General features: G+C 41.0%; 1 protein-coding gene across 2 annotated transcripts in view; it reads right to left on the reverse strand.

Moving 5' to 3' along the window:
• The window catches only part of VWA8 (von Willebrand factor A domain containing 8), a 251,624-nt gene that overhangs the window by 38,313 nt on the left and 188,692 nt on the right, over positions 1 to 24,619 (reverse strand). For both annotated transcript variants that reach the window (XM_075918951.1, XM_075918952.1), the window contains exons 34-37: positions 22,786 to 22,940; positions 18,169 to 18,370; positions 16,612 to 16,693; positions 14,034 to 14,238 (exon numbers count right to left, since the gene is read on the reverse strand). In XM_075918951.1, coding sequence (XP_075775066.1) covers positions 14,034 to 14,238; positions 16,612 to 16,693; positions 18,169 to 18,370; positions 22,786 to 22,940 — 644 coding nt within the window. The remainder of the gene's footprint in view (positions 1 to 14,033; positions 14,239 to 16,611; positions 16,694 to 18,168; positions 18,371 to 22,785; positions 22,941 to 24,619) is intronic.

Consider the following 24,619-nt stretch of genomic DNA (forward strand, 5'->3'; position numbering starts at 1 on the left):
CTGCAACAAAGTACCACTCAATCAATATAACATAATGCTGTTCTCTAGGATGATTCAAAAAAGTTGTTCCTCCTATGACTTCTCCTTGTATACATGGATATAAACAAGTTATTCATTACACTCCACATGCTGTTATTCAGCACCTTTATACACTGTGTCTGGTAGTTTGATCAAAACATTCTCATTCATTAATCTGTCACTCCCTGCTTATTTTTATGCAGGAATCTGTTTATGTAAGTCACTTGAAAACTCGGAGTGTTCCCATACCATTTTTTCAGGTCAGGAATGTGCTTGCTCGGTTAGCTGAAACCCAGTATTGCTAATCTAATAAGGCCTACTTTGGGTCACCACCTTCAGTTCATACTGTTTACCACGCTTACGACTCCAGCAAGGCCTTCACTACCAACTGGCCTTTAATACCCCTGCCATCTATCCTAATACATTTTTATGTCAGAGTCTATCAAATATTATCACTGCAGAAACAATGCGTCATCTGTTCATATTACATAAAAAAATTCACTGATACAACTCCATCTACAACTTTCATTGTTCCTTTCTTCAGTTCCTCTTTTCCCAGTTCTCTCCTCAGTTTACATAAAGAATCTTAGTAGTCTGAAACACTTAATTTCTTCTCCATTTCCTATCTCCTTGTAATAGCAAGAATTAAAGAGTCAAAAACATTACCAGCCCTGGCACACTGATAGTTGCAATCTCTGTGGGGACACTTACCTTGTGTTACTACAAAATGGCACAACTCCTTTAATTCTTTAAATTACATTATGAAATTTTAGCAACACAGAAGACTATGCCTCTAGTCAGAAAACTGCACAAACTGTGAAAAATGTACCCTCACAGATTTGAAAATGCTGATGGTTTGGTGCAGAACATAGTTTATTAACTAAAAAAAAATGTTGATTCTCTCATAATCATCCTAACTCTCTTGCCAGCTGAATACACTGAAACACTGAAAAGACACAGAATCAGGCATCTTGTTCTACTTCAACATGTTTTGCATTTTACTAACACCTGTGTAAATTCAATTTTTTATCTGTCATCACCACAAGTTTCCAAGTAATTTATTTTTGTTTGAAAGATATGAGCTCATGGCTTTTCTAACACACTAGCCCATCAAATAACAAATGACAATAGCATATGGACTGTGTGGCAGGAGTTCTTCTCATTCTCATCTCACAGAACTCCTAATTAGTTTCTAATTACATTGTTATGGCAGTTTATTTTGCTACACAGAAAAGGAACTATGCTAAATTAATGCTGAGTCTTTTTAAATAACTGCATTAATCTGTTACCTAAAAAATGAAAGACAGTACTCCTTAAAAACAAGTAGTCACGTGGCATCTTAGGGTACGTCTACACAGCGGGGCTATTTTGGCATACCGGAAGTATCCCGAAATAGCTACCCAGTGCCTTTTGAATGCGCCTGTTATTTCTAAATATATTTTTAAATAATGGGTGTGCTATTCTGGCATCCCTGTAACCCTCGTTCCATGAGGGTTAAGGGATTTGCTGAAATAGTGCTTTATTTTGAGGTAAGGGTACTGTGTAGATGCACCCTACGGGTACGTCTAGACTATAGGCTTCTTTCGACAAAGAGCATCTAGACTACATCCACTTCTGTCGACAAAGCAAGCCGCTTTGTCGACATGAGAGTGTAGACTCAAAGGACAGTGTAGATGCAAAAACATTATGTCGACAGAAATCAGCAGTAGCGAAGACACAGATATAGTTTTGTCGACAAAAGTCCACTTTTGTCGACAAAACCCTGTAGTCTAGACACACCCTCAGAGACTAGCCAAAATGTACAGAATCATGAGCTTTCATGCATAAAACCCATTTCATCAGATGAATCAAAGTGGAAATAACAGAAACCAAGATAGATAGATAGATATAACAGCAGAATTACCTGTCAATTGTAGAGCCTGTATTAATGAAGCTAATTTAGTGGGCTAGATGTTTCCCATACATTGCTTTTGATGTGGAAATGCAGATGTTAAAGACAGGAGAAATTGGCTTTTAATGTTCCAACCAGATAATGCCTTTGTTCAAGCATAGGGTAATGGTGTCAAATCTGTAGATGAATTCTAGTTCTGCAGGCTCTCTCTGTAATTGGTTAGTAAAATTTCTTTGTAGAAGAATGGCTACTTTTAAATCCATGATTGAGTGACCAGGCAGGGTAAAATGTTCCCTTACAGCAGTATTTCTCAAAGTGGTCTGCAAAACCACTTTGAGAAACCTGTTAATGGGCCACTCGTGGTTCTGGTTTGCTGTTAGCAGCCAAGGGGAGCTACGGGAAGCGCCCACCTGGCCCATGTCACTTCTTGTAACTCCCCTTCGGTACAGATGGCGAACTGGAGCCAATGGGAGCTGTGAGGCTTTGTGGCTGAGAGCCAGTAAATAAACACACCGGAGTATCCAGTTAGCAGGTTTCTCAGACCACTTTCAGAAACACTGCCCTACAAGTTTACGCATGTTACCATTCCCGATGTCTGATCTGTGTCCATTTGTCATAGAGATAGCCTGGTTTGGCCAATATACATGGCAGAGGGGCACTGCTGGCACAGATCACATTAGAGGATGTGTAGTTGCATGAGTCTCTGACGTAGTATGTCCTGTATCTATACAAGTGACACCATCACAGGATCTAACCACATAAGCCACAACATCAGGGACCCATACAACAGCACATCCTCTAAGCTTCCCCTTCTGCCAGAGGCCCTACCCCTTCTGGGAGTGCAGAGGTGCCCCACCTACTAACTCTTCAGTAAGAGTTTGGACCCCCAGGCTTAGACAGAAAGACACGTCCATTTGCTAGAATCATCAAGCAGCCAGTTTTCAACTGGAACACCCTATCAAAATCGACCCTAGTGGCTCTGGTCATGTAAAGGCCATTCTCCATTCTGGCACTTTGAGTGCAGAAGATTGGGGCATGCAAGAGACTTTAAAATACTCTGCTACTAAAGGCTTCTGCTTAAAAACTCCCCAAGGTCACAGATTTCTTGGCCTGGGATTGGTATCACTGCCACCATCCAAAATGCAAAAACCCTTTTGAGAACCCAGGAAGACACATTTGGGAATTTCTACCTGTGGGGTATCCTCAAGCTCTTTAACCCTCTCTTGAGAGAGAACTTGAAAAAACGGTAATTTTTCTTAATAGCTGACCTTGTAGTCTTAGGCTGCACACAGAACCTGCCTTCTAGGACACGGGAATAAGACCATGGTCTTACAAAAGGTGATTTTATTAACAAAACAAAAAAAACCCTTGGTGAAGTATTACTTGATTGCTAGGTGTTATAGAGCAACTTAAAAAGGAAAGATTAAAACACAGACATTTGCTTCCCTGGGATTCCCTTTGGAGAGTTATAGAGCAAGGGGAGGGGATTACATGTGTTCAGCACAGAAAAGTTCAACAAACTGAAAAATAAAGAAAATAACCAGATCACATGGGGCTAAACATACCTTGTTCTACTCCTATATCTGTTCCCAGATTTAGTCATTCCCTACGCATCGGTGTCGCTGGATATTGCATGACTGGGCTCTTGGTTTAATCCATGTCTCCCAGCTCTCCTCTGACCAGTAGGTTTCCATGCACTGCCCCTGAGTGCTGGTTCTGCAGCTCCCACTGGCTAGGAACTGTGGCCATTGACAGCTGCAGGGGTGACACCTGTGGACAGGAGTAATGCATGGAGCCACTTGGCTTACCTAGGAGCCAGAGGGACATGCTGGCCACTTCCAGGAGCCACCTGAGGTAAGCACTGTACCCTAAACCAGCCCTCCCGCACCCCAACTTTCTGCCACAGACCTGAGTCCACTCCCACATTCACAGTCTCCCCCAGAGCCTGCACCTCCTCCCACATTCCAACCCCTTCTTGCACCCAAACTTCTTCCCAGAGCCCACAACCCCTTCCACACGCTAACCCTCTGTCCCAGCCATGATTCCACTCCAACACTCCGAATCAGCCTGGATCCTCCTCCAGCAAGCCAAGTCCCTTACCCCATGCCAGAGGTTGCACCATATCTGGAGCTCTTGCCCTCTCCCACATCTCAACCCCTGGCTCCCACCTTTGTAAAAAAAGGGGTAAGTGATAGGGAAGTGGAAATGGCATGAGCAGGGGGAATGGCCTCAAGGAAGGAGCGGGGCAGGGGTGGGGCGTCAGGGAATGATGGGGCAAGGATATTTGGTTTTCTGCAATCAGACCATTTGCTGAATCAAAAACCCACAAGTCAGTTCAAGATCGTTGTCTGGTATCAAAAGTTCTTTCTTTGTCTTCTAGTCTCTGGAAAACCCCAAATGAACCAGAATATGCATACTATTCTGAGGGGGGCAAGTCTCTGGAAGGGCTTAGCCTTTGTGACTTGCCTTATTCCTGGGGGAGCTGTGCTAATCCTCTCCAATGAAGTAGAACACAGACATACTTAGCATCATACATTTAATACAATGGTGCCCAAAGACATTGTGTGGGGCTGCAATATCTGTCACAATGATGCTGATAATGAATTGAAGGAGGCACTGAGCTACTTTCACCCAGTTGTGAGTTCTGAAGTCATGAACATTTCGGGGTCCCTAGGTTGTTCGGCTTTCTAGTCTCATTCTCCACATACTTCAGTGACTTATTTCAGAGATCAGCACGTGTCTGCTATTTCCGCATCTCCTGTACAATTAATCACCTAGGTCAGGGAGAGGCCACAGAGCCAAAATGGGGTCAGTCATATTTGGCAGAGACATTCCATCTTTTAGAATCAGGGAGGATTCTAAATGGGTCAGAGCTGGAATACCTGGAGCTCATGAAATTGAGAATTCCAGGCATTGACTGTGCAGCCTTTGTTCAGAGAGTCTAATTAGAAAATCCTCATTCTTCATCTCTTTCAGAGTTCCTTGCTTTGGCCCACAGAGTGAAACTTGCAGAATTCCAGGGTTCTTCCCAATTGGTCTGAGTCTCTCATATATGGTTATTCTGAATGCATGAAAATTCTCTGTTATATCACTGAATATTTTCCTTATGTAATTTATGTGTTTTTATGTAAGAGTATATAATAGATGAGAATCATTAGTGTTTTTAGCTCACTGACCCCCTCGTGTGGTCAGATTAAGCAATTATACTCAAAAACAGAAAAAGATGGAAAATATTATACTTTAAATTAGTGAACAAGAAAGTTGAGTAGGTACATGTAGTAAGTGATGCCATTTAAATATCTTCCATTTTATCAGATATGAAGGATTGCAGCCATGTTCCACACAAACTCCATAACAAATATGGCATTTAATGTCATAGAAAGGCTCATTTTTCAAAGCAATGTTTAAAAATAAACCCCTCTATGCTCATCAACAGTCACTGAAAAATATTTCAGACAAAGGATAAAATTTTCAAAAGCACAGAAGTGACTTAGGAGTCTAACTCTCCTTTTTCAAAAGTACTATAGGCATGTAGTACCTTAAGTCTCAGTGAAAATAGGACTGTAGCCTCTAAATGCCTAAGTTGCATTTGAAAGGATTTGGGAACTTTTTATAATTTTACCCCATTCAACAATCTGGTTTTCAAACTGAGTTGATGCATAATTGGATGTAGAGCATGTGCAAGTTGCTATCCTATAAATAGCCACTAGGTCTCAATAACACCTAACTCTAGAAGTAAAATTGAGCAATTAATCTTTTTGTGCTAATCTTCCTAAAATAATATAGTTTTTTACAAATGTGGGAAAGTAACATGAGTTGGATAAAAATAAAAGGATTAATTCACTGGTAAATAACTTACTATGGAGTTGTTTATGCACAATTGAAGAAAGGAAGAAAGAAAGGATGCTTCAGGATTGCCTGAAAATTATGGACAATTGAGTAACTCACTACCACTTATCTGCCCTCAGAGTAGATAAAGCAAAAAGGGGGACATCTCAGGGAATGAAGGAAAAGACACTTCAATTTTAAAAAAACTTTCCCAGATCCTTTTTCCTTCAGATACATAAATAATATTCTGAACTTAATGTTACTCCTAATTACTTTCGAGTAAATCTAAAGCAACTCCCTTGAATTGCATTGTAACCATGAGAAGTGTTCCCCTTCTAAGGATTCTCCAAGTGCTTTACAACATTAACAAATATACAATCACAACACCCTGGTGCAGTAGATACCAACCCCAATTTACCCTGGAGGCTACTGGGGCACAAATTACTTAAATGACTTGCCCTTGGTTGCAGCTAGGGTTATCAGGGATGCTGCCACAGAGTGGGGATCCTACCAGACCCCCACGTCTTGGCTCTAGCTGTGGCTCCAGGCACTGGCAGCCTTCCTGCAGAGTTGTGAAGCCTGAAACAGCAGCAGGTTTCCCATGGAAACCAGCCTGTGTAGCTGTGAAAGTTTTGTCAAATCTGTAATAAATTTAGTGAAATATTTTACTACAAGAAATTGGCATTTTTCAGTGAAATTTATGTTTCGCCTGAAAATTTCCAACTAGCTCTAGGGAATACAAGACTCAGAACGCCCTAAAACTAACCTTTCTTCCTCAGTGTGTGATGCTTTGCTGCCTCGCCTGCTAATCAAGCATTAATCTAAAAGTCCCCCACTCACAATTTTTTCTCCCATTTCCCCCTTGCAGTTTGAACTATTGCTATTAACAATTATGAAGCTTAGGTATTGCTGCTGAATTTTAAAAGGTTTGTTCTCCCGCCTCTGAAAATTAGGCCTCTCTAAGTCTATGTCTATAGTATGAGCTAGGAGTGTGACTTCCCCCGCTCAAGTACATATATCCACACTAGCTCGCATCCAATTAGTAGGAATATAAATAGCAGCATAGCTGTGACAGTACTGGCAGCAGCAGCAGAAGCATAGCTGAGCTGTGTTGAGTACACACTGACTTGAAAGAAAGACGGCTAAAAGTGACAATTCTATTTTTTTTTCTGGGAGGTTATAGTAAATTTATATCTTCAGATGTGTTACTTGCAATATAGGTTAATTGAACCTAGATTTGAGATGTATATTTCAGTGGTCTGCAAGCATTTAGTGCAAAATGTGAAGATTAAAGAATGAAAAGGAGAGTCTTTATTAAACATCACAATTTCTAATATATTTTAAATATTATATGGGAAAAATTAATTTAAGGCTTATTATTCACTTGCAGCTTTTGGAGCTAAATCTTGCTTTATGTATGCAAAAGGTCCTAAAGGCCAGAAAAAGTCTTTAGTTTTGGGAGGCAGGGAGGATGAAGGGAACCGTCAAGTGTTCCAGGCACCCTATTGGATAGAGGGATTGCAGAAGTGCTGGTTGATCAACTGCACAGGCCTCAGAATCTAACAACCCAATGTAGGAGTATGGTGGGAGAGGAGAACAAGAGGTAAAGGGGAAGCTGTAAGATTCCTCTTTGTGGTGACTGGAGAGCACTCTATCAAACCCTCAAGTGCAAACCCATTGATAAGAGTTTTGACCTATAATAAAACAGAAGTTAACTCTTCTAAGGGAAAATAGATTTATATTTATTTTCATGTAACCATCTCTACTGCCTACAAAAGTTAAATGTTCTTTTAAAAATATCAGTCAGAGCTAAAGTGGACCTACAAACACTGTTATACACAAATCACAATCGTTTGGTTATTCTGTGACATTGCTACAGGGCAGAGTTAAGATTATTTGGATGACTTCCCTGAACATTTCCATATCTTAACTCATTTGGATTTCTTGTAAGTTTATCCCTACCTCTGAATTTCCTGGGTTTATAATGCTTATTGTTGGGATAATTATGACATATTTTTGCCCTTAAATTACAGAAGTTACTCAGCTTTACGTTCAAACACTTTTTATCTCAGAGTATACATGTTTTTAATGTTTCGAAGTACACAGCTTACATCCACAAAGCACTGCCTTATTTATTTACTCCCAATTCCCTCACCTCTAATAAACGTCAACAAGTTGGTTGCAGAAGAAAACTTGAATCTTGGGAACCACAATCTCACTAGGTAATGCTGCCAATCCCCCTCAAACACTGTTTAATCAAGAGAAGCTCTCTCATTACTGGATGAGTTCTCATTTAGAGTACGTCTACACTGCAATAAAAAAATTCATGGCACAGTTGCAGCTATTCCAGGTCAGCTGACTTGGGCTGAGGGGCTAAACATTGCAGTGGAGACGTCTGCGCTTGGATTTGGGCTCGGGCTGGTGGAGCCTGGGCTCTGAAACCCTGTAAGGGGACAGTCTCAGAGTCCAGGCTCCAGCCTGAGCCTGAATGTCTACACTGCAATTTTTAGCCCCGCAGCCTGAGTCCTGTGAGCCGGAGTCAGTTGACTTGGGTCCTGCAAGTCTCTAACACGGGTTTCTTTGACGGCACATAAGAGCAAAGGGCATTAAATTGGTTAGGTATTAGTGGAGGGGATTGTTAATTATTGTGAACAGAAATATACTCTCCGTTTTAACATTTCAGCTGGACAATATGATGGAATTAATGGATGTTTTATGAGGCTATGTTTAAAAGACAGAATGTGTTCCCTGACTTTCATTCTTTTGAGTGCTGCAAGGAGAACTGTGAGGAAGGCCATTTTGCTTTGCACCATTTTAATTTGAGAAAACTCATTTTACTCAGTTACTTTGAATTTTGCTCAGTCTCTTTATACCATGCTCTTCACAAAATGCCATGTGCTTTATGTGCTCATTCTGAATTAACTGGTCTTGGTAACCTGTGAGCTGGCTGCATTATAACATAAAGATTTAGTGTCCAAAGTCTTAGGATCTCTGAAGGCATTTTCAGTTTCTAAGGTGTGAGGATGTCACACTCCTAGATTCTATTTCCAATTTTTCCAACAATACTGTGAATTTGAGCAAGTTACCAGACTTCTCTTTGTCATGGTTTGCACATAATCAAAGTGGTGATAATACTTACCTCACATAGATCTCACGAAGAATAGATATGTCTGTGAAGTTCCCAGAGATGTGAAGAGTGTTATATAAGGACAAAGTATTAATGTTCCCAATTCCCTGGATAAGGGCACAGCCAGATTCATGGTTTTCTGGATCAACGTCTGAGTGTCATGTTAATAAACTGCTAACTGGCCAGAGCTGAGGCCAAAAAAAAAATCATAACTCTTTGTAATGCGTCTCTTTACTTAAAATAAGTAAGTAGAATAAACAGCCACCATTCTTGAGAGGGATGAGTTCATCGTGAGGTGTGGTAGCTAGTGTACAGTGGGATGACAAATAGTCTTCTGTAATGTCCAATCTGATGTGTGAAGATAAAGATTTCTTCATAAAGTTGGATGACAAAAGGTTTCATGCCTCTACAGAGACTAGAGTAGTGGTGGTTTGGTCCTTTACCTGGTTTGGCCTCTCTGCCGTGAGTGGTATAAGGGAACCAAAGGAGGGTTATAGCTGCTCTATCCTTTATAGCAAGGGTGGGGAACCTTTTTTGGGTTGGGGGCCACTGACCCACAGAAAAAAAATCAGTCAAGGGCTGCACACAAGTGAAAAGTGGAAAAATCCCACTCTTTGTGGCCCCTGATTGAGAAGGAGACATTCCCCACATTCCCCTTGCACACCAGAGACTAGGGTGCAGCAGGGGTACTGGAGCACCAGCACAGCACCCCAATGCTGGGGGTGGGCCGAGACTTGGGGGCCAGATCCATGCATTCAAGGGTCGCATCTAACCCCCGGTGCCTAGATTTCCCACCCCTGCTTTATGGCCTCTGACAGAAAGACTACGTCTAGACTGGCATGATTTTCCGGAAATGATTTTAACGGAAAAGTTTTCCGTTAAAAGCATTTTCGGAAAAGCGCATCTAGATTGGCAGGATGCTTTTCCGCAAGAGCACTTTTTGCGGAAAAGCGTCCGTGGCCAATCTAGACGCGCTTTTCTGCAAAAAAGCCCCGATCGCCATATTCGCGATTGGGGTTTTTTTGCAGAAAACAACTCTCTGCTGTCTACACTGGCCCTTTTGTGCAAAAGCTTTTTCGGAAAAAGACTTTTGCCCGAACGGGAGCAGCATAGTATTTCCGCAAAAGCACTGACAATCTTACATGAGATCGTCAGTGCTTTTGCGGAAATTCAAGCGGCCAGTGTAGACAACTGGAAAGTTTTTCCGCAAAAGTAGATGATTTTGCAGAAAAACTTGCCAGTCTAGACACAGCCAAACTGTTTTTTAAAAAACTAAGATCTCATGTGCATGAGATGCATGTACGCCCATAATGGGTTATGCACGGACACAAATTTTAAAAAATCACAACTATACTCTCCAACTATCACTGTTTTTAAAGGAAAGGGCTCTGGTTTGGGATAGATCAGCTCATTTTTACAATCACTCGTTGTACCCAGAGCGTAGAAACTGTCTTGACTCTAATAGACAAGTTTTCATAGTGGTATTGTCCAGATTGAGACTATGAGATTTGGTTGCATTTCACAATGGATCACTTAGCTGCACAGCTACAAATAGGGTTGCCAGATGTCCGGAATTGACCCAGACAGTCCGGTATTTTCGCCTCCTGTCCAGTAAAAAAAATTCAGAAAATATCATACACCTAAAATGTCCAGTATTTTCTGATTTTTCTTCCTGGCCAGGAGGCGAAAATACCAGACACCTGGCAATCCTAGCACCCAGACCTGGGCCCAGCCCCTGGCCTCCGTCCCACCCCCTGCCAGATGTGCTAACAGGATTTTTCTATTTCTAACCTGTAGCTAACCAAAAAGTGGAAATGTGTCTGGCAGTTTTTGGTGTCAAGAGAAATAAGTGCTATGACTAATTTGCTACTGAGTTACTCTGTGACCTTTGGAAAATCCAGGAGCCTTTCTGTAATCATCAGTACAAAATGCTGTGATGTGCTTTCACATTTTCAGACAAAGTATACTTTGCAAGCACAAAGTACATTTTCGGTTTTTTAAATATTTAGCTGAGTTAGTCAACTAGGGCTGAAATTATCGTAATTCTATGAGAATGAATCAAAAGAGAGCTAGAGAACAAACTAATTAAAGTCACAGAGGGGTAGCCGAGTTACTCTGTAAAAGGAAAAACTTAAAAAAACCAACAAATAGTCTAGTAACACCTTAAAGACTATCGAAACATGTAGATGGTATCATGAGCTTTCGTGGGCACAGCCCACTTCTTCAGATGACTGGAGTGTTGGAAGAATAAATAAGGGAAAGGGGGGGGGGAAGAGGAAAAGCAATGGCAGGGAGAAAAAAAAAAAAGAGACAGTGAGTAGATAAGCTTCAGAGGAATAGCCGAGTTAGTCTGTAACAGGAAAGACTTAAAAAACAACAAATAGTCTAGTACAGCGGTTCCCAGCCTTGTCCAGATGGGGACCCATTTTGACGATTCAGGAAGACATGGTGTCCCAAGGCAATTCAAAAACAGAGGGAAAATTGGGGGCCAGAGCCAACTGGGGAGACACTTGGCAACCCCTTTGAAATGTAATAGCAACCCATATTTGGTCTAGTAGCACCTTAAAGTTTAAATAGTTAAAAGAGGCTGATAAGAACCATTAGTTTGCCCCTCCCTCCTTCCCTTATTTATTCTTGGATCTGGACTTCCAACACTCCGGTCATCTGAAGAAGTGGGTTGAAAGCTAATTAAAGCCAGTAACCCTGACACTGTTCTTCCAAGATAAGAACATTTTTTATATTGTCTTATTACCACGTCAACCAAAATGCTCTGGTCTAAACTGACCACATTTGGCCATTAGATGGCACTAGCACTACTTTATTAACAAAGAGAATGTCTGGCATGGGTAAAACAATAAATACCAACACAAATGCACTACTAGAAGAGGGGGGTTTTCTCGTGATTTTTATGAAAGGCATTTGCTGAGCTTCAGTAACAAGAACATGTCAGTGGTTACACAAATTGCTATATATGCAGAACATCTTGTGGAATGGGAGTTGAGAGTAGGAAGAGCGTGAAAGCTGAATTATACTTTCTGCCTACTAAATCCAACTTATGCTTTGGGTTACTGGATCCCTTGAAAATAATGCGGAAAGATTTAATTTAGAAAAAATTGAATCAACTGTCACATTTGAAAGTTCTGGAAAAAAGGTTATACAGAAAAAAATCTGAAAAATATATTTACATATTACTTTTTGTATAAAGAGACACAAAAGGAATAACATATTTATGGCCACAGGGGCTACATAGGCTGATATACTGAATAGCATGGCCACTTGGAAATGTACAGCAAAAGCTGGGATAGAACTCAAATCCTCCTGAACCTCATGGCCTACTGATTCAAGCACTGTATCGGAAAATCTCTTTTGACAGTTAACAGTGCACAGACTGTGAGACACAGTTGAATAGTGCTGATTCTGTCCATTATATTCCCATAGTGAAGAGGTGCACAAATGTATTATTCACTAGAAGATTTACCCGGTGTTGTTGGGTTCCTCGGAGCAGGGGGCTGGAGGTATGTGTGGGGGGTGCTAATATAAGGGTGAGGGGTGTGGAGGGATCCAGGGCAGGGGGCTGAGGTTATGGGGGATGCAGAAGCCAGCAGGAACTGCACGGGCCAGGCGGTGGCTCCTTGGGGCTGGCTGTGGGGAGGACCACACGAGCCAGGCAGCGGCTCCCCAGGGCAGGCCATGGCAGGGGTCACGCTTTCCCGCTGGCGGCTCCCCAAAGCTGGCTGCAGCAGGAGCCATGCTGACTCAGTAGTGGCTCCCTGGGGCTGGTCATAGCAGAGGACGGGGGCAGTTCCTTGGCGCTGGTCATGGAAGGGGCTGTGCTGGCCAAGGGGTGGGCAGGAAACCTATCTTCACCCCTGCCTCCTGCTGCCCCAGTGAGTGTGTATAGCTGTCCCAGTTGAGTTCCCATCTCTAGCCTCTTGCTGGCCACCTCCTCCTCCTCCCCCCGTCACAGTCATTACACAGTATAACTATTCTTGCTAGCAGCCCCCTTCCTTTCCGTGTTATGAAAAACAACTGCATTCCAGGTACATCCAATTGTCCTGGCACAACTAAACCCATACCCTGATTTAAGTTATGGTAAGAGGAAGCTGCATAACGAATTTGGTGGTCCTAGCTCTTACTGTTTAGGAGTTCTTGAACAGATAGACAGATGGACAGACAGACTTGTTCGCTCATAAACTCTCTCATATGTGCGTATGTGCATGCACACATACCTCTACACACACACTACTCAGATAACTTTTTTTATACTTATATACTTTACATTGTAATATTCTACACATCTATTCACTGATGGCAATTTTCAGACTTCTACAATTTCGCCCATTCTAGTTAGACTCTCATACAGACAGCAAAAGACATCACTCTCAAAACTGGACCATTCTCCTGCAAAGTCTCAAGTCCATTTTCCAAAGTATAGAGGTGGTACAGCTATTAAAAAAATTTCCAATAATTTCTCTGAATACCTATTTTTCCTAAATTCATTCTTGGAAATTCCTGAAATATTTTCACTGACAGTTTGGCAAATTTCAGCCCAAATGGTTAAATCCAAATGGAAAACAGGAGGCTATACAGGAAATGTTAGGCAACCATAACATCTTGTATCACTACCAGAACATAAGAATAGCCATATTGTGCCAGACCAATATGAAAGTGGCCAAAGCCAGATGGTTCAAAGGGAATGAAGAAAAAAGGGCAACTTCGAGTGAACCATCACTTGCTGTCCAATCCCAGCTTCTGGCAGCTGGATGTTAGGGATACTTGGAACATGGGTTGTTTTCTGTCCATCTGGTTAGTAGCCACTGGTGGACCTATCCTCTAAAAACTAATCTAATTATTTTTTGAATCCAGTTATTCTTTCAGCCTTCAGAACATCCCCAGCAATGTGTTCCAGAGGTTAACTGTGCGCTGTGTTAAGTACATGCTTTTGTTAGTTTTAAACCTGCTCCCTGCTCCCAGGAATATCTACTGTAAGTTCTTAAAGAACCAAATGATTTTTCAACAAAAAGATCTATTTGATATTTATTGCTGGTCTGGGCCTAATTCTAGTTCATTATATTTTTATCACAATTTATTTTTTAAACCACCTAGAAAATTCAACTCATTGGCTACATTTTTTTTAACATTTTCATACTGTGATTTATCAAATCCTACCTGCATGGGTCTACCATCTTCTTGTCCAATCATGTTTTTCCAGTCCTGCAGAGAGCGCTGTAGGCTGTCAAGTCCTGTCTCCCAAAGCCTGACACTGCCTCCCATATCCACTGTAACCAAACCCACTTTGCCCAATGGTGCCAGGAGAACATCCGTGTCTGAGATCTTTGACAGCCAGGATGTATATGGAGAGAGAGACACTGATCTGAAAAATAAAGCCAAATATGGTTCCATCACAATTAACACTATACAGAATATTTCCGTAGACAAGGTGTCAATTTTTAAAAATACCCTTGAAATTTGAACAAGGTCACAGAGGCTATACACTAGTGAATATGATCCATCAATAATCAAAATGAGATCAAGACTGAGCATGGCAGTCCCAATATATTACCCAAAGCACATCACATACTGGAACTAGATAGGGTGGAAAGATGCCTTTGAAATACTGATGGCTGAATAAAAGATAACCAAGATAAATGTAGCCTGGAACAGGAATATCAGTAACCTCTATCTCCAATCTATTTTAAGGAGACCAGTTCTCTCCTTTTTGAAAGAATAAGTGGGGAGGGGATGAAATAACCATGCCAAACAGGAAACACAAAACTGTTTTATGGCCCACTTAGGATTTTATTGTAAATGTCAGCTCCCTGTCTCATTAGAGATGAGCAAGCAACACAAAAAAACAAAAATAAAAACCTGGAAAATGGGGAAGTTGAGCAGAAATCCAAAAGAGCATTTCTATCCTGACTCTATGGCTATGTCTACACTGCAGCCTTTTGTCGGCAGAGACAATGCAAATGAAGCGCTCGTTAGCATTTGTCGTGCTGCCATTTTCATATTCTCTGCCAAATGCTTATTGCGGAAGAGGTTTTTGCGCAAAAACAAGCAGTGTAGATGGGGCCGTTTTGTACAAAACCCCCTTTTGTGTAAGATCCCTTATGCCTCAAAAAAGGGGACGTTTTCAGAGTTTGAAAATTTGGCTTATAAAAAAATTAACTTCAATCTCACTTATAAAGCAACTATTACAGCTCAATAATGAGATTCTAAGCACTGCTGGAGTCAAAGAGGTTCTGAATATAAGCTATCTACCCACAACTGGAGGCAAGAGCCAAAACAGAAATTTCATTTGTTTTAATTTGGCCTGGTTTACACTACGGGACTCAGCTGACCTAAGTTACACAACTCTAGGTACGTGAATAATGTAGCTGGAGTTGATATAGCTTAGGTCTATTTACTGCAGTGTCTACACTGTGCTGGGTTGAGGGGAGAAATTCTCCTGTTGACTTAGTTTATGTGTCTCATTCCAGTGGAATACTAGAGTTGACAGGAAAGTGATATGAATTCATATCTTTTAACTTAGGTGCTGAAGTCCTGAAAACACTGCATTTTCCTGCCAAATGCCCTCTCTATACACTGAAAGGACTAAAAATCCAGTTGCAGAATTGCTCTTTGGCTGAATATATTCAAAACCTTGGTTATGCAATCTCTAAGAAATATGGATGAATACTCACTTCTAGATATAACTACATTGTAATGTAAACAGAAATGTAGCTTGCTCATTTACATAGAAGATTCCTTTAAAAAGCTACACTAAAGAATGTTAGTGATGCAAAATGAAGCATTCAAAATTCAGGAAATAACAATTCCATATGTACTCTCAAAGTTCAGGTGGAAGGAAGCAGAACCCATTCAAAATCTGGCCTCATTCCTTACATGCCCTTAAAGATCATATGGAATGAGATGGATTTTTTAAAAAATCAACAAAAAATTGCATAGATTTTGGTTATATACATATGCTCAGCACCAATGAAAAGCTTGGAAATCCCGTTTAATTGGCTAACCAGTAAAACATATCGTTTAACCTATTAACTGATTAAGGAGGATGAGCAGGTGGGCTATTCAGTTGTAGCAGCCCTCGCTGGTTACACCTTCACATCTCTAGTACTAATATGGTCTCACAATCTTTAAGGTAATTATTATTCAACAACCTTGACAGGCAAGAAATTCTATTTTACAGACTGAGAACTGAGGCAGAGACAGACTTAAGTAATTTGCCTAAAGTCACACAAGAGGAAGTCTGTTGGAGCTGGTATTTACAGCCCAGGTCCTCCCTCCACTGTATTGTATTTCCTCTCTATGCAAGACCCTAAAGAGACAGAAAAATGAAGAAGAGCAGGGACAGATGAAAAGGGAGAAGGAAGAAGCAGGGAAGATGAGGAGAAAAAGGGGTGAGACAGGGGACAAGAGGAAATGGAGAGGGGAGAAAAAGGAGAAGAGGAAGGTACCTCTATCAACCGCTAACACCATTTTTTTCCTGGATATGAGCTGGATAAATACAACTTCCAAATAGAGGAGTACACCATGCACAGCTATTGAAGAATTCTACACATTAGAGTCAAAATTACTTTCACAAGATTAGGTAATTCAATAGGTAATAAGGAAACAGTGCACCGAAAACCCACCCGTTTCACATTAAAAATTAGGAAAAGCAAATATCTATTCTAAGTAATAGAGTTTAACGAATTGTATTTGTTATTCCTACAGTGAGGCTGTTTTACTGATGGAAATCACATACTTGGAAATAGGGATGTATTTCAGTTTCTTTGAGTTAAGATCCGTTACTTCCAGATATCCAGCTGTTTCTGGAGGAGTGATATCTGCAGATAGATAAATTTATTAAAGAAAATTAGCTGCATCATTAATAAAATATTACATTTATATTCATCAGATTAGATTTAAACATTCATTATACAGTATATATCAGAAAATGATAAACTTTTATACTACCTGTAGGTCTAAATATGGCAATTATTGAATTTTATTACTGATATAATGGTCAGCAATTAGGAGTTACAAAAATAAATGAGGAATGTTGTATCGCTGTGGTGCCCAACATGCTAGCCATTAGCCACATTGGCTATTTGGCTGGTTGAGTGATGCTAGTTGGCTTGAACAATGTGGCTATCTGAGTGTGGCTAGTTTGCTATAGCTTTAGCCACTGAAACTACTTCTTCATAACTGGATGGACACTACAGTTGTATAGTGTAGTGGATGTCAAAACAGAGCACAGATAAAGTCCAATTCACAAAAATGCCAATCAAGCATTACTGCAAACTCTATCTCCCTTTTTTTACCCATCATTGAAGAAAATGCATATTGTTCATTTGACTGGAAGTATATTTGGGGAGCATTTCAAAACATGGCGCTTTTAAAAATCTTGAAATTGCAAGGTACATTAAGTATGGACTATTTTTAATGAGGGCAGAAAATGCTATCAGATCCACATCCACTAGCACACACTTATCTCTATTTCCACAGCAGCCAACAATAGCTAATAGACTTAGAAATTTATAAATACATTAGTGAGATATAATCCAACTTTTGCTTGTATCAAACATTTTGGTTGGTCCCTCTGTACAAATGTTGTGCCACAGTCTTCATGGTTGGCAATTAATAAATGACTAAGAAGTACAATGTACATTATGTTCACATAATGTCACTGCATAAGTAGAATAGAATTCCAAATTTTCTGCTCAAAAAACACCACCCATCCAAATATGCTGAAGGAGAATGTCCATTAGCTGCAGTGACAGTGGGCTTGTATTCTGTTTGGGCACTAAAGAAAAGTAGAATCATACATATACACGTAGATCTAATGTTCAATCCAGCAGAGAACTGAAGCACACAGTCATTTATAATATTACCTTGCAGGTACATATAATCTTATCTAGATCTCTAATTTTTACTTTTAAAAATATCATTGAAGGTGAACATAGAGAGGACAGGAAAAAAAATCACAATGTTAAGTATTAAAAGAAGCAGCTGGGAAATGAGTGCTTATGAGAAATAGCAAGCTGTTTTCCATTAAAATAAAAACTTTAAATAATTAGTGAAATTATCTATGAACATGCTCTTTCCCTAAAAGGTAAAGCAGAATAAAATGTACATCTTGCGTTATGTCACTACATTTATTCTGCTACATATCATCCTAACAGAAAGAATACAATAGACCATAGGAACAATCATACCGAGTCAGACCAATGTTCTATCCAGCCCAGTATCCCATCTTCAATTCAAATAAAGTCTTCATCTATCTACAAGTTGATATAGTTGCAATAGGGTCATCTCTTACCTTTTGGATAAAGTTCTTTCAAAGGTATGTCTCCAGGTGCTAAAATTCTGACTATCTGATTAGAAGCTAATAAAGTCACACAATTGATTTTTTTTCCAACTCCGGTTTGACTGCGCCTTCCATAGTAAAATGGATCAGAAGGAGAGGCATGCCTGCTCCCCAGTGAAGTGTCTCTCTTCCAGCTATACACTTCATTAGGAGACTGAAAGAGAGAGAATGCAAATTGAGGACTTTAGTGAGCAAAAATTGTACATAGCAGCCTTTAAATAAATGGTTTTTATAAGTTTCCATTAAAAGTCAAACTTAACCATTATGGATAATGCTCAGTTCATGCCATAAGTAGTGGAAGAGCTAGCTGCCTCAGTCTTTGAGAGAGCTTCTATTGACACGATGTGTGAGCTTCTACTAACAGAAGAACTTCCTTACTGAATAAGACCAAGGTCCATCTTGTCCACTACCCAGTCTCTGGCAATGGCCTGTACCAAACTTTCAGGAGGAGTGTTACTATGTTACAAGACTACTATGGATCTCCGTCTTACAATCTGGCATTTGGCAATCAGAGGTTTAGGGTAACCATGAACATGTGGCTGCACCCCTGGGCATTTTGGCTAATAGCTACTGATGGACTTATCCTCAATGAACTTATCCATCTGTTTTATGAACACATTATATTTTTGGCTACCATAATATCCTAAGACAATGAGTTCCACAGGTTAATTGTGCATTATGTGAAAAACTGCTTCTCCTTTTCTGTATTAAACCTGCTGCCTACTAACCTAATCAGGTGACCCCCAGTTTTTCTACTGTGTGAAGGGGTAAATAACACTTTTCTATTCACTTCTGCCACATCATTCAGAATTGTATAAATCTCTATTATATCTCCCTTTAATGGTCTAATCATTTTAGTCTCCCATTCCATACACACACCATTCCATACCCGTAATCATCTTTTTGCCCTTCTCTGAACCTCTTCCAGTTCCACTATATTCTTTTCAAGGTGGGGCAACCAGAACTGCACAAAGTATTACAATTTTGGTACACCATAGATTTAAATAGTGGCATTATAATATTTTTGGTCAAACTTTCTATCTGTTCTAATAGTTCCTAACATACTGTTACAGCTTTTTAGTTGCTCCTAGGCATTAAGCAGAAGCTTTCAGAGAACTAAGGTGATGCTAAGTTCTGTTTCTTGGATGGAAATAGCTAATTTGCACTGTACTGTATATGTGTAGTTTGGATTATGTTTTCCAATGTGCATTACTTTGCACTTACAAGTTTGAATTTCATCTTAAGTTTTTTTGTCCAATCACATAGTTTTATGAGATCCCTCTGTAACTTTTCATTTTGCTTTTGACTTAACTATCCTCAATAATTTTTTATCATCTGAAAACTTCGCCAATTCACGGTTCACCACATTTATCATATCTTTAATGATAATCTAAAATAGCACAGATACCAGTACAGATCCTTGGGGGACCCTACTAGTCCATTTCTCTCCATTGTGAAAGCTGACCTTTTATTCCTTCTCTTTGTTTACTTATTTCAACCAGTTACTGAACCATGAAAGGACCTTTCCTCTTATCCCATCTCTACTTAATTTCCTTAAGAGCCTCTGGCTTCCTGAAAATCTAAGTTCACTATAAAGTACACTTTAGAGAATTCTAATAGATTTCTGAGGCATGACTTCTCTTTAGAAAAAACATGTTGGCTGTGTCTAGACTGGCAAGTTTTTCCGCAAAAGCAGCTGCTTTTGCAGAAAAACCTGCCAGCTGTCTACACTGGCCGCTTGAATTTCCGCAAGAACACTGACTTCCTACTGTCTGAAATCAGTGCTTCTTGCGGAAATACTATGCTGCTCCCGTTCAGGCAAAAGGGCCAGTGTAGACAGCTCAGATTTGTTTTGCGCAAAAAAGCCCCGATGGCAAAAATGGCGATCAGGGCTTTTTTGCTCAAAAGAGCGTCTAGATTGGCACGGACGCCTTTCCGCAAAAAGTGCTTTTACGGAAAGCGTCCGAGCCAATCTAGACGCTCTTTTCCACAAATGCTTTTAACGGAAAACTTTTCCGTTAAAAGCATTTGCGGAAAATCATGCCAGTCTAGACATAGCCGTTGACTTTTCTCCACCATACTATATGTATCTGTGTGTCTAAAAATTCTGTTCTTTATAATACTTTGTATCAATTCTCCGGGCACTAAAGTCAGCCTCATCAGCTTGAAATTGCTAGGATCTTCTCTGGAGGTTTGTTGGTTTGTTTGTTTTTTTAAATCAGCACTGTGTTAGTTACCTTCCAGTCATATGGTACACAGGATGATTTCAGTGGTAGGATTTAACTTCCAAATTTTAAAGGCTTTTTAGCCTTTAACAGAATCCAGTATAAGAAGATACCACAACATCGTCTGGAAGGTGGATCCAAAATATGAGATTGTTTCCCTCTGCTCTACCACCCTGAGACTTTCATTCTCCTTAACAACACAAGGTTGTCAGACAGGAAAGTAGGGACACTCTACTATGTTCCTAACAGTCTCCTCTAAATACCACCCTCTCTGTCTACCTAGGCTCCTCCAGTTTGGCCACTCTGGCCTCAAGACTCTGTATCACTGAGGACTGTTAGCTACTTGCACTGCATGCACTCATAGGTCACCTGCCCATGACAAACAAGAGGCCAAAAGCACACAAGTCTTGATTAGGAGATGTCAGGTTGCTGTGGTCATCAGCAGTGTTTCCTTTAAGCTGCACTGCTGCACAGCTTCACTGGTGATTAATCAGCCCTGCACAGTCAGTCAGCTCTGTGCACTAGCCCTGAGCCTCTGACTAGGTGGGGCTGATTAATCACCTGTGAAGCTGTGCTGCTGCCCAGCTTAGAGGGAACACTGGTCATCAGAGTTGACTTTCTATAGTTTTTTTTAATAAAGCACTTCCATTATCAAGACAACCCCACAAAAGACTTTACGCCCTGAGGCCATTCTCCTAGGAAGAGAAAACTTTTCAATAATTTTACCTGTGACCAATCTACATTAAGGGGTTTATTTACAACATGTTTCCACATCCACATGGTACTGGCAACAGCCATTAAGTTTGTATCATGTACAAAACTACTTAATGCCCATTTCCCAACATTCAAAGCCAATGATAGTATTTTCTGTAGTACTGTAAAACTCCATTGGTCCGGCATCTGACGATCCGGCACTCCTGATGGTCTGGCACCATCAGGAACCCGGAAGTGCTCCGCAGCCAGACCATTGGAGCTGCTCTGCCCCCAGAGTCCCCTATTCAGCCGCTGCTAAAACTGACCAGCGGCTGAATTGGGGAAGCCGGAGGCAGAGCAGCTGGGGCGCTGCCGGGTAGGTCCCCTAGTGCTGCCCCTGGGGGCTGCGGGACCAACCTGGCAGCACCCCAGGCGTCCTGATTCAGCCGCTGCTGAAATTGACCAGCGGCTGATTCCAGGAAGCCCGAGACAGAGCTGCTCTGCCTCAGGCTTCCTGGAGTCAGCTCTTGGTCAATTTCAGCAGCGGCTGACTTGGGGACGTCTGGGGCAGAGCAGCTGAGGTGCTGCTGGGTTGGTCCCACACCGCCGCTCCTCGGCGCTACTGGATCAACCTGGCAGCACCCCAGCTGCTCTGCCCCAGGCGTCCCCAAGTCAGCCGCTGCTGAAATTGACCAGCGGCTGACTCAGGGAAGCCCGGGGCAGAGCAGCTCTGCTTCGGGCTTCCTGGAGTCAGCTGCTGATCAGTATCAGCAACGTCTGACTTGGGGACGCCTGAGGCAGAGCAGCTGGGGTGCCGCTGGGTTGATCCAGTAGTGCCAAGGAGCGGCGCTGCGGGACCAACCCAGCAGCACCCCAGCTGCTCTGCCCCAGGCGTCCCCAAGAGCAGCTGGGGTGCTGCCTGGTTGGTCTCGCCGCGCCAAGGGTTGGCATTACCCCAACCAACCCGGCAGCACTCCAGCTGCTCTGCCCCAGGCATCTCCGATTCAGCCGCCGCTGGTCAGTGTCAGCAGCGGCTGAATCAGGGACGCCTGGGGCAGAGCCGGACTATCGGAAGGGGGGGCTATGAGGGGTCTGGGGTGGCACCCCCCCCACCCCAGACCCCTCATAGCCCCCCCTTCCGATAGTCCAGCATATCTGATAATCCGGCACCCCCTGGGTCCCAAAGGTGCCGGATTATCGCAAGTTTACTGTACCCTCTAGACCTTTTTTAAAACATAAGCTGGCATCTCATTTTCTGTATTGATTGTGGTAGCATCCCAAGCAGATTTTCACACCAAATTGTTCACAATTATGTCATTTTCTTGAATGTTATATTTAATAAAAAACCTTTCCATGTGTATAAGAAGTAAGACTGTTCTTCTGTGTGTAGTGCTTGAAACTTATATCCATTGAATTTCATCTGCCATATGTCACCCAATTTCCTATCACTGCCAGGCCTTCTGAAATCTCTCTACCCCTCACTATCCTAACAAACATTGTATCTGCTGCAAATGTTATTAACGCATTATTCATGACTTTTTGCAATGAATTAGGTTAACAGTTATTTAGATTAACTAGTTATAAAAAATGTTTCTGGATAACTTAAAAACTTAAATTTCATTATATTACACTTCAATAATATTGGATTTACCATAAGTTCTGGGAAGCCAACAACAATAGTAGCATAATTATGTACATCCGAAAGAATCCTGTTGGGAGAGCTGATCTTCTGTCCCACAGCTACACTTAGGTTTTCTGAAGATAGTTGGTCACTTGAAACTGTGTGTGGCGCACACAAATCTGAAGCTAAAGTGGGGGAAACAAACGATAAACATTAAATCTAGATAAGTAAGAGGAAACAATTTTCCTGACAAGCAGTGAGCACTAATTACTGCTTTTCTTTTTATCATAATTCAACAGAAATAAAATGAAGTAAAGATCTGTTTATGCTATATTGTACTTCACACAATAAAACAAAGTTAAATAACATGATTTAGGTTACAAAGTCTACCATTCAAAAGTTAGGAAAGCCTTAATTTTGCCAACTTGTGTTCATTGTATGCACTGTGGATACGTTTAGATGACATCCCTTTTCTTGAAAAAGGGATGTAAATTAGACACTTTGAAACTGCAAATGAAGCTGGGATTTAAATTTCCCGCACTTCATTTGCATAATGGCGGTTGCAGTTTTTTTTTCAAAAAGGGGCTTTTTGAAAGAAAAACGGCTGTTTAGACAGGGATCGTTCAAAAATAAAAACCTTTTTCAAAAGATCCTGTACTCCTGAAAAAATGAGTACACGATCTTTTGAAAAAGGGTTTTATTTTTGAACAATCCCCGTCTAAACAACCATTTTTCTTTCTAAAAGCCCCTTTTTGAAAAACCCCAAAAACCTGTGGCCGACATTATGGAAAAGCAGCACGGGAAATTTAAATCCCGGCTTTATTTGCAATTTCGAAGTGTCTAATTTACATCCCTTTTCTTGAAAAGGGATGTAATCTAGACGTACCCTGAATGAGGCAAGGGCTCTGTGAAAAAACAGTGTGTAATCATATAATTAAAGACTGCCATAACATATATGCACAAAGGAGCAAAATTAAAGTTGCATGATCAACTATAAATATACTATTTTCAAATTTTCAACTTGTTTTTTCCAACTAAAATGTCTAAGTACAGAATTGTTTAATACAATTTCCTAGATTTTTGTGTTTTTTTCCCTTTTAAGTAAAAAGTTAATCAAATTATTTTATGTACAACTGATGTGGGTAGCAGGTTTCTAGTTGCAGCTGATCAGGAGGATGCCCCACATGGATCTCTTGTGCTCCCATTCTAGGTCCTGGGAAAACTCTGGTCCCAAACATTTACCCAGGAATGGGGGATTGGCTGTGAATGTCCTTATAGCTCTGGGGGAGTGACTGGGGAGGATGTCCGCCTGGTCTCTCTCCCCCCTGACTGGTAAATGGACTTCTGGAACTGTATCCTGGGTCAAGGGTTCAGCAGGAACATGTGGGAGGGCAGGAGTGCTATCCAATCTTTTCCCACCTTACTTCTATTACGGTGATCTAGCAGTTCCATAATGTTCTCAATGTAGTGACAGGACCACCCTTCTTTTCCCATGACTCCTTATTTTGATTAATAGCCTTGGAAAATACAAGTACTCTATACACACTGGATCATCCTTGTCCACGTAGTTGTTGACTCCCCTTAAAGAAGTCTAGTGAATTGGTGACGCATCATTTCCTTCTATAAAAGCCATATTGAGTCTTCTCTAACATATCATGTTCATCTCCATGTCTCATAATTCTGTTCTTTATTATAGTTTCAAACAATTTGCCTGGTATTGAAATTAGTTTTACCAATCTGTAATTATCAGGATCCCCACTGGAACCTTTTAAAAAACCATCATTATGTTAGCCATCCGATTATCTAGCACAGAGGCTGATTTAAGTTCTGCAATTTCATAACTGAGTTCTTTCAGATCTCTAGG

The sequence above is a fragment of the Pelodiscus sinensis genome, chromosome 1 (genome assembly GCF_049634645.1).
Source record: "Pelodiscus sinensis isolate JC-2024 chromosome 1, ASM4963464v1, whole genome shotgun sequence".
Lineage (NCBI taxonomy): Eukaryota > Metazoa > Chordata > Testudines > Trionychidae > Pelodiscus > Pelodiscus sinensis.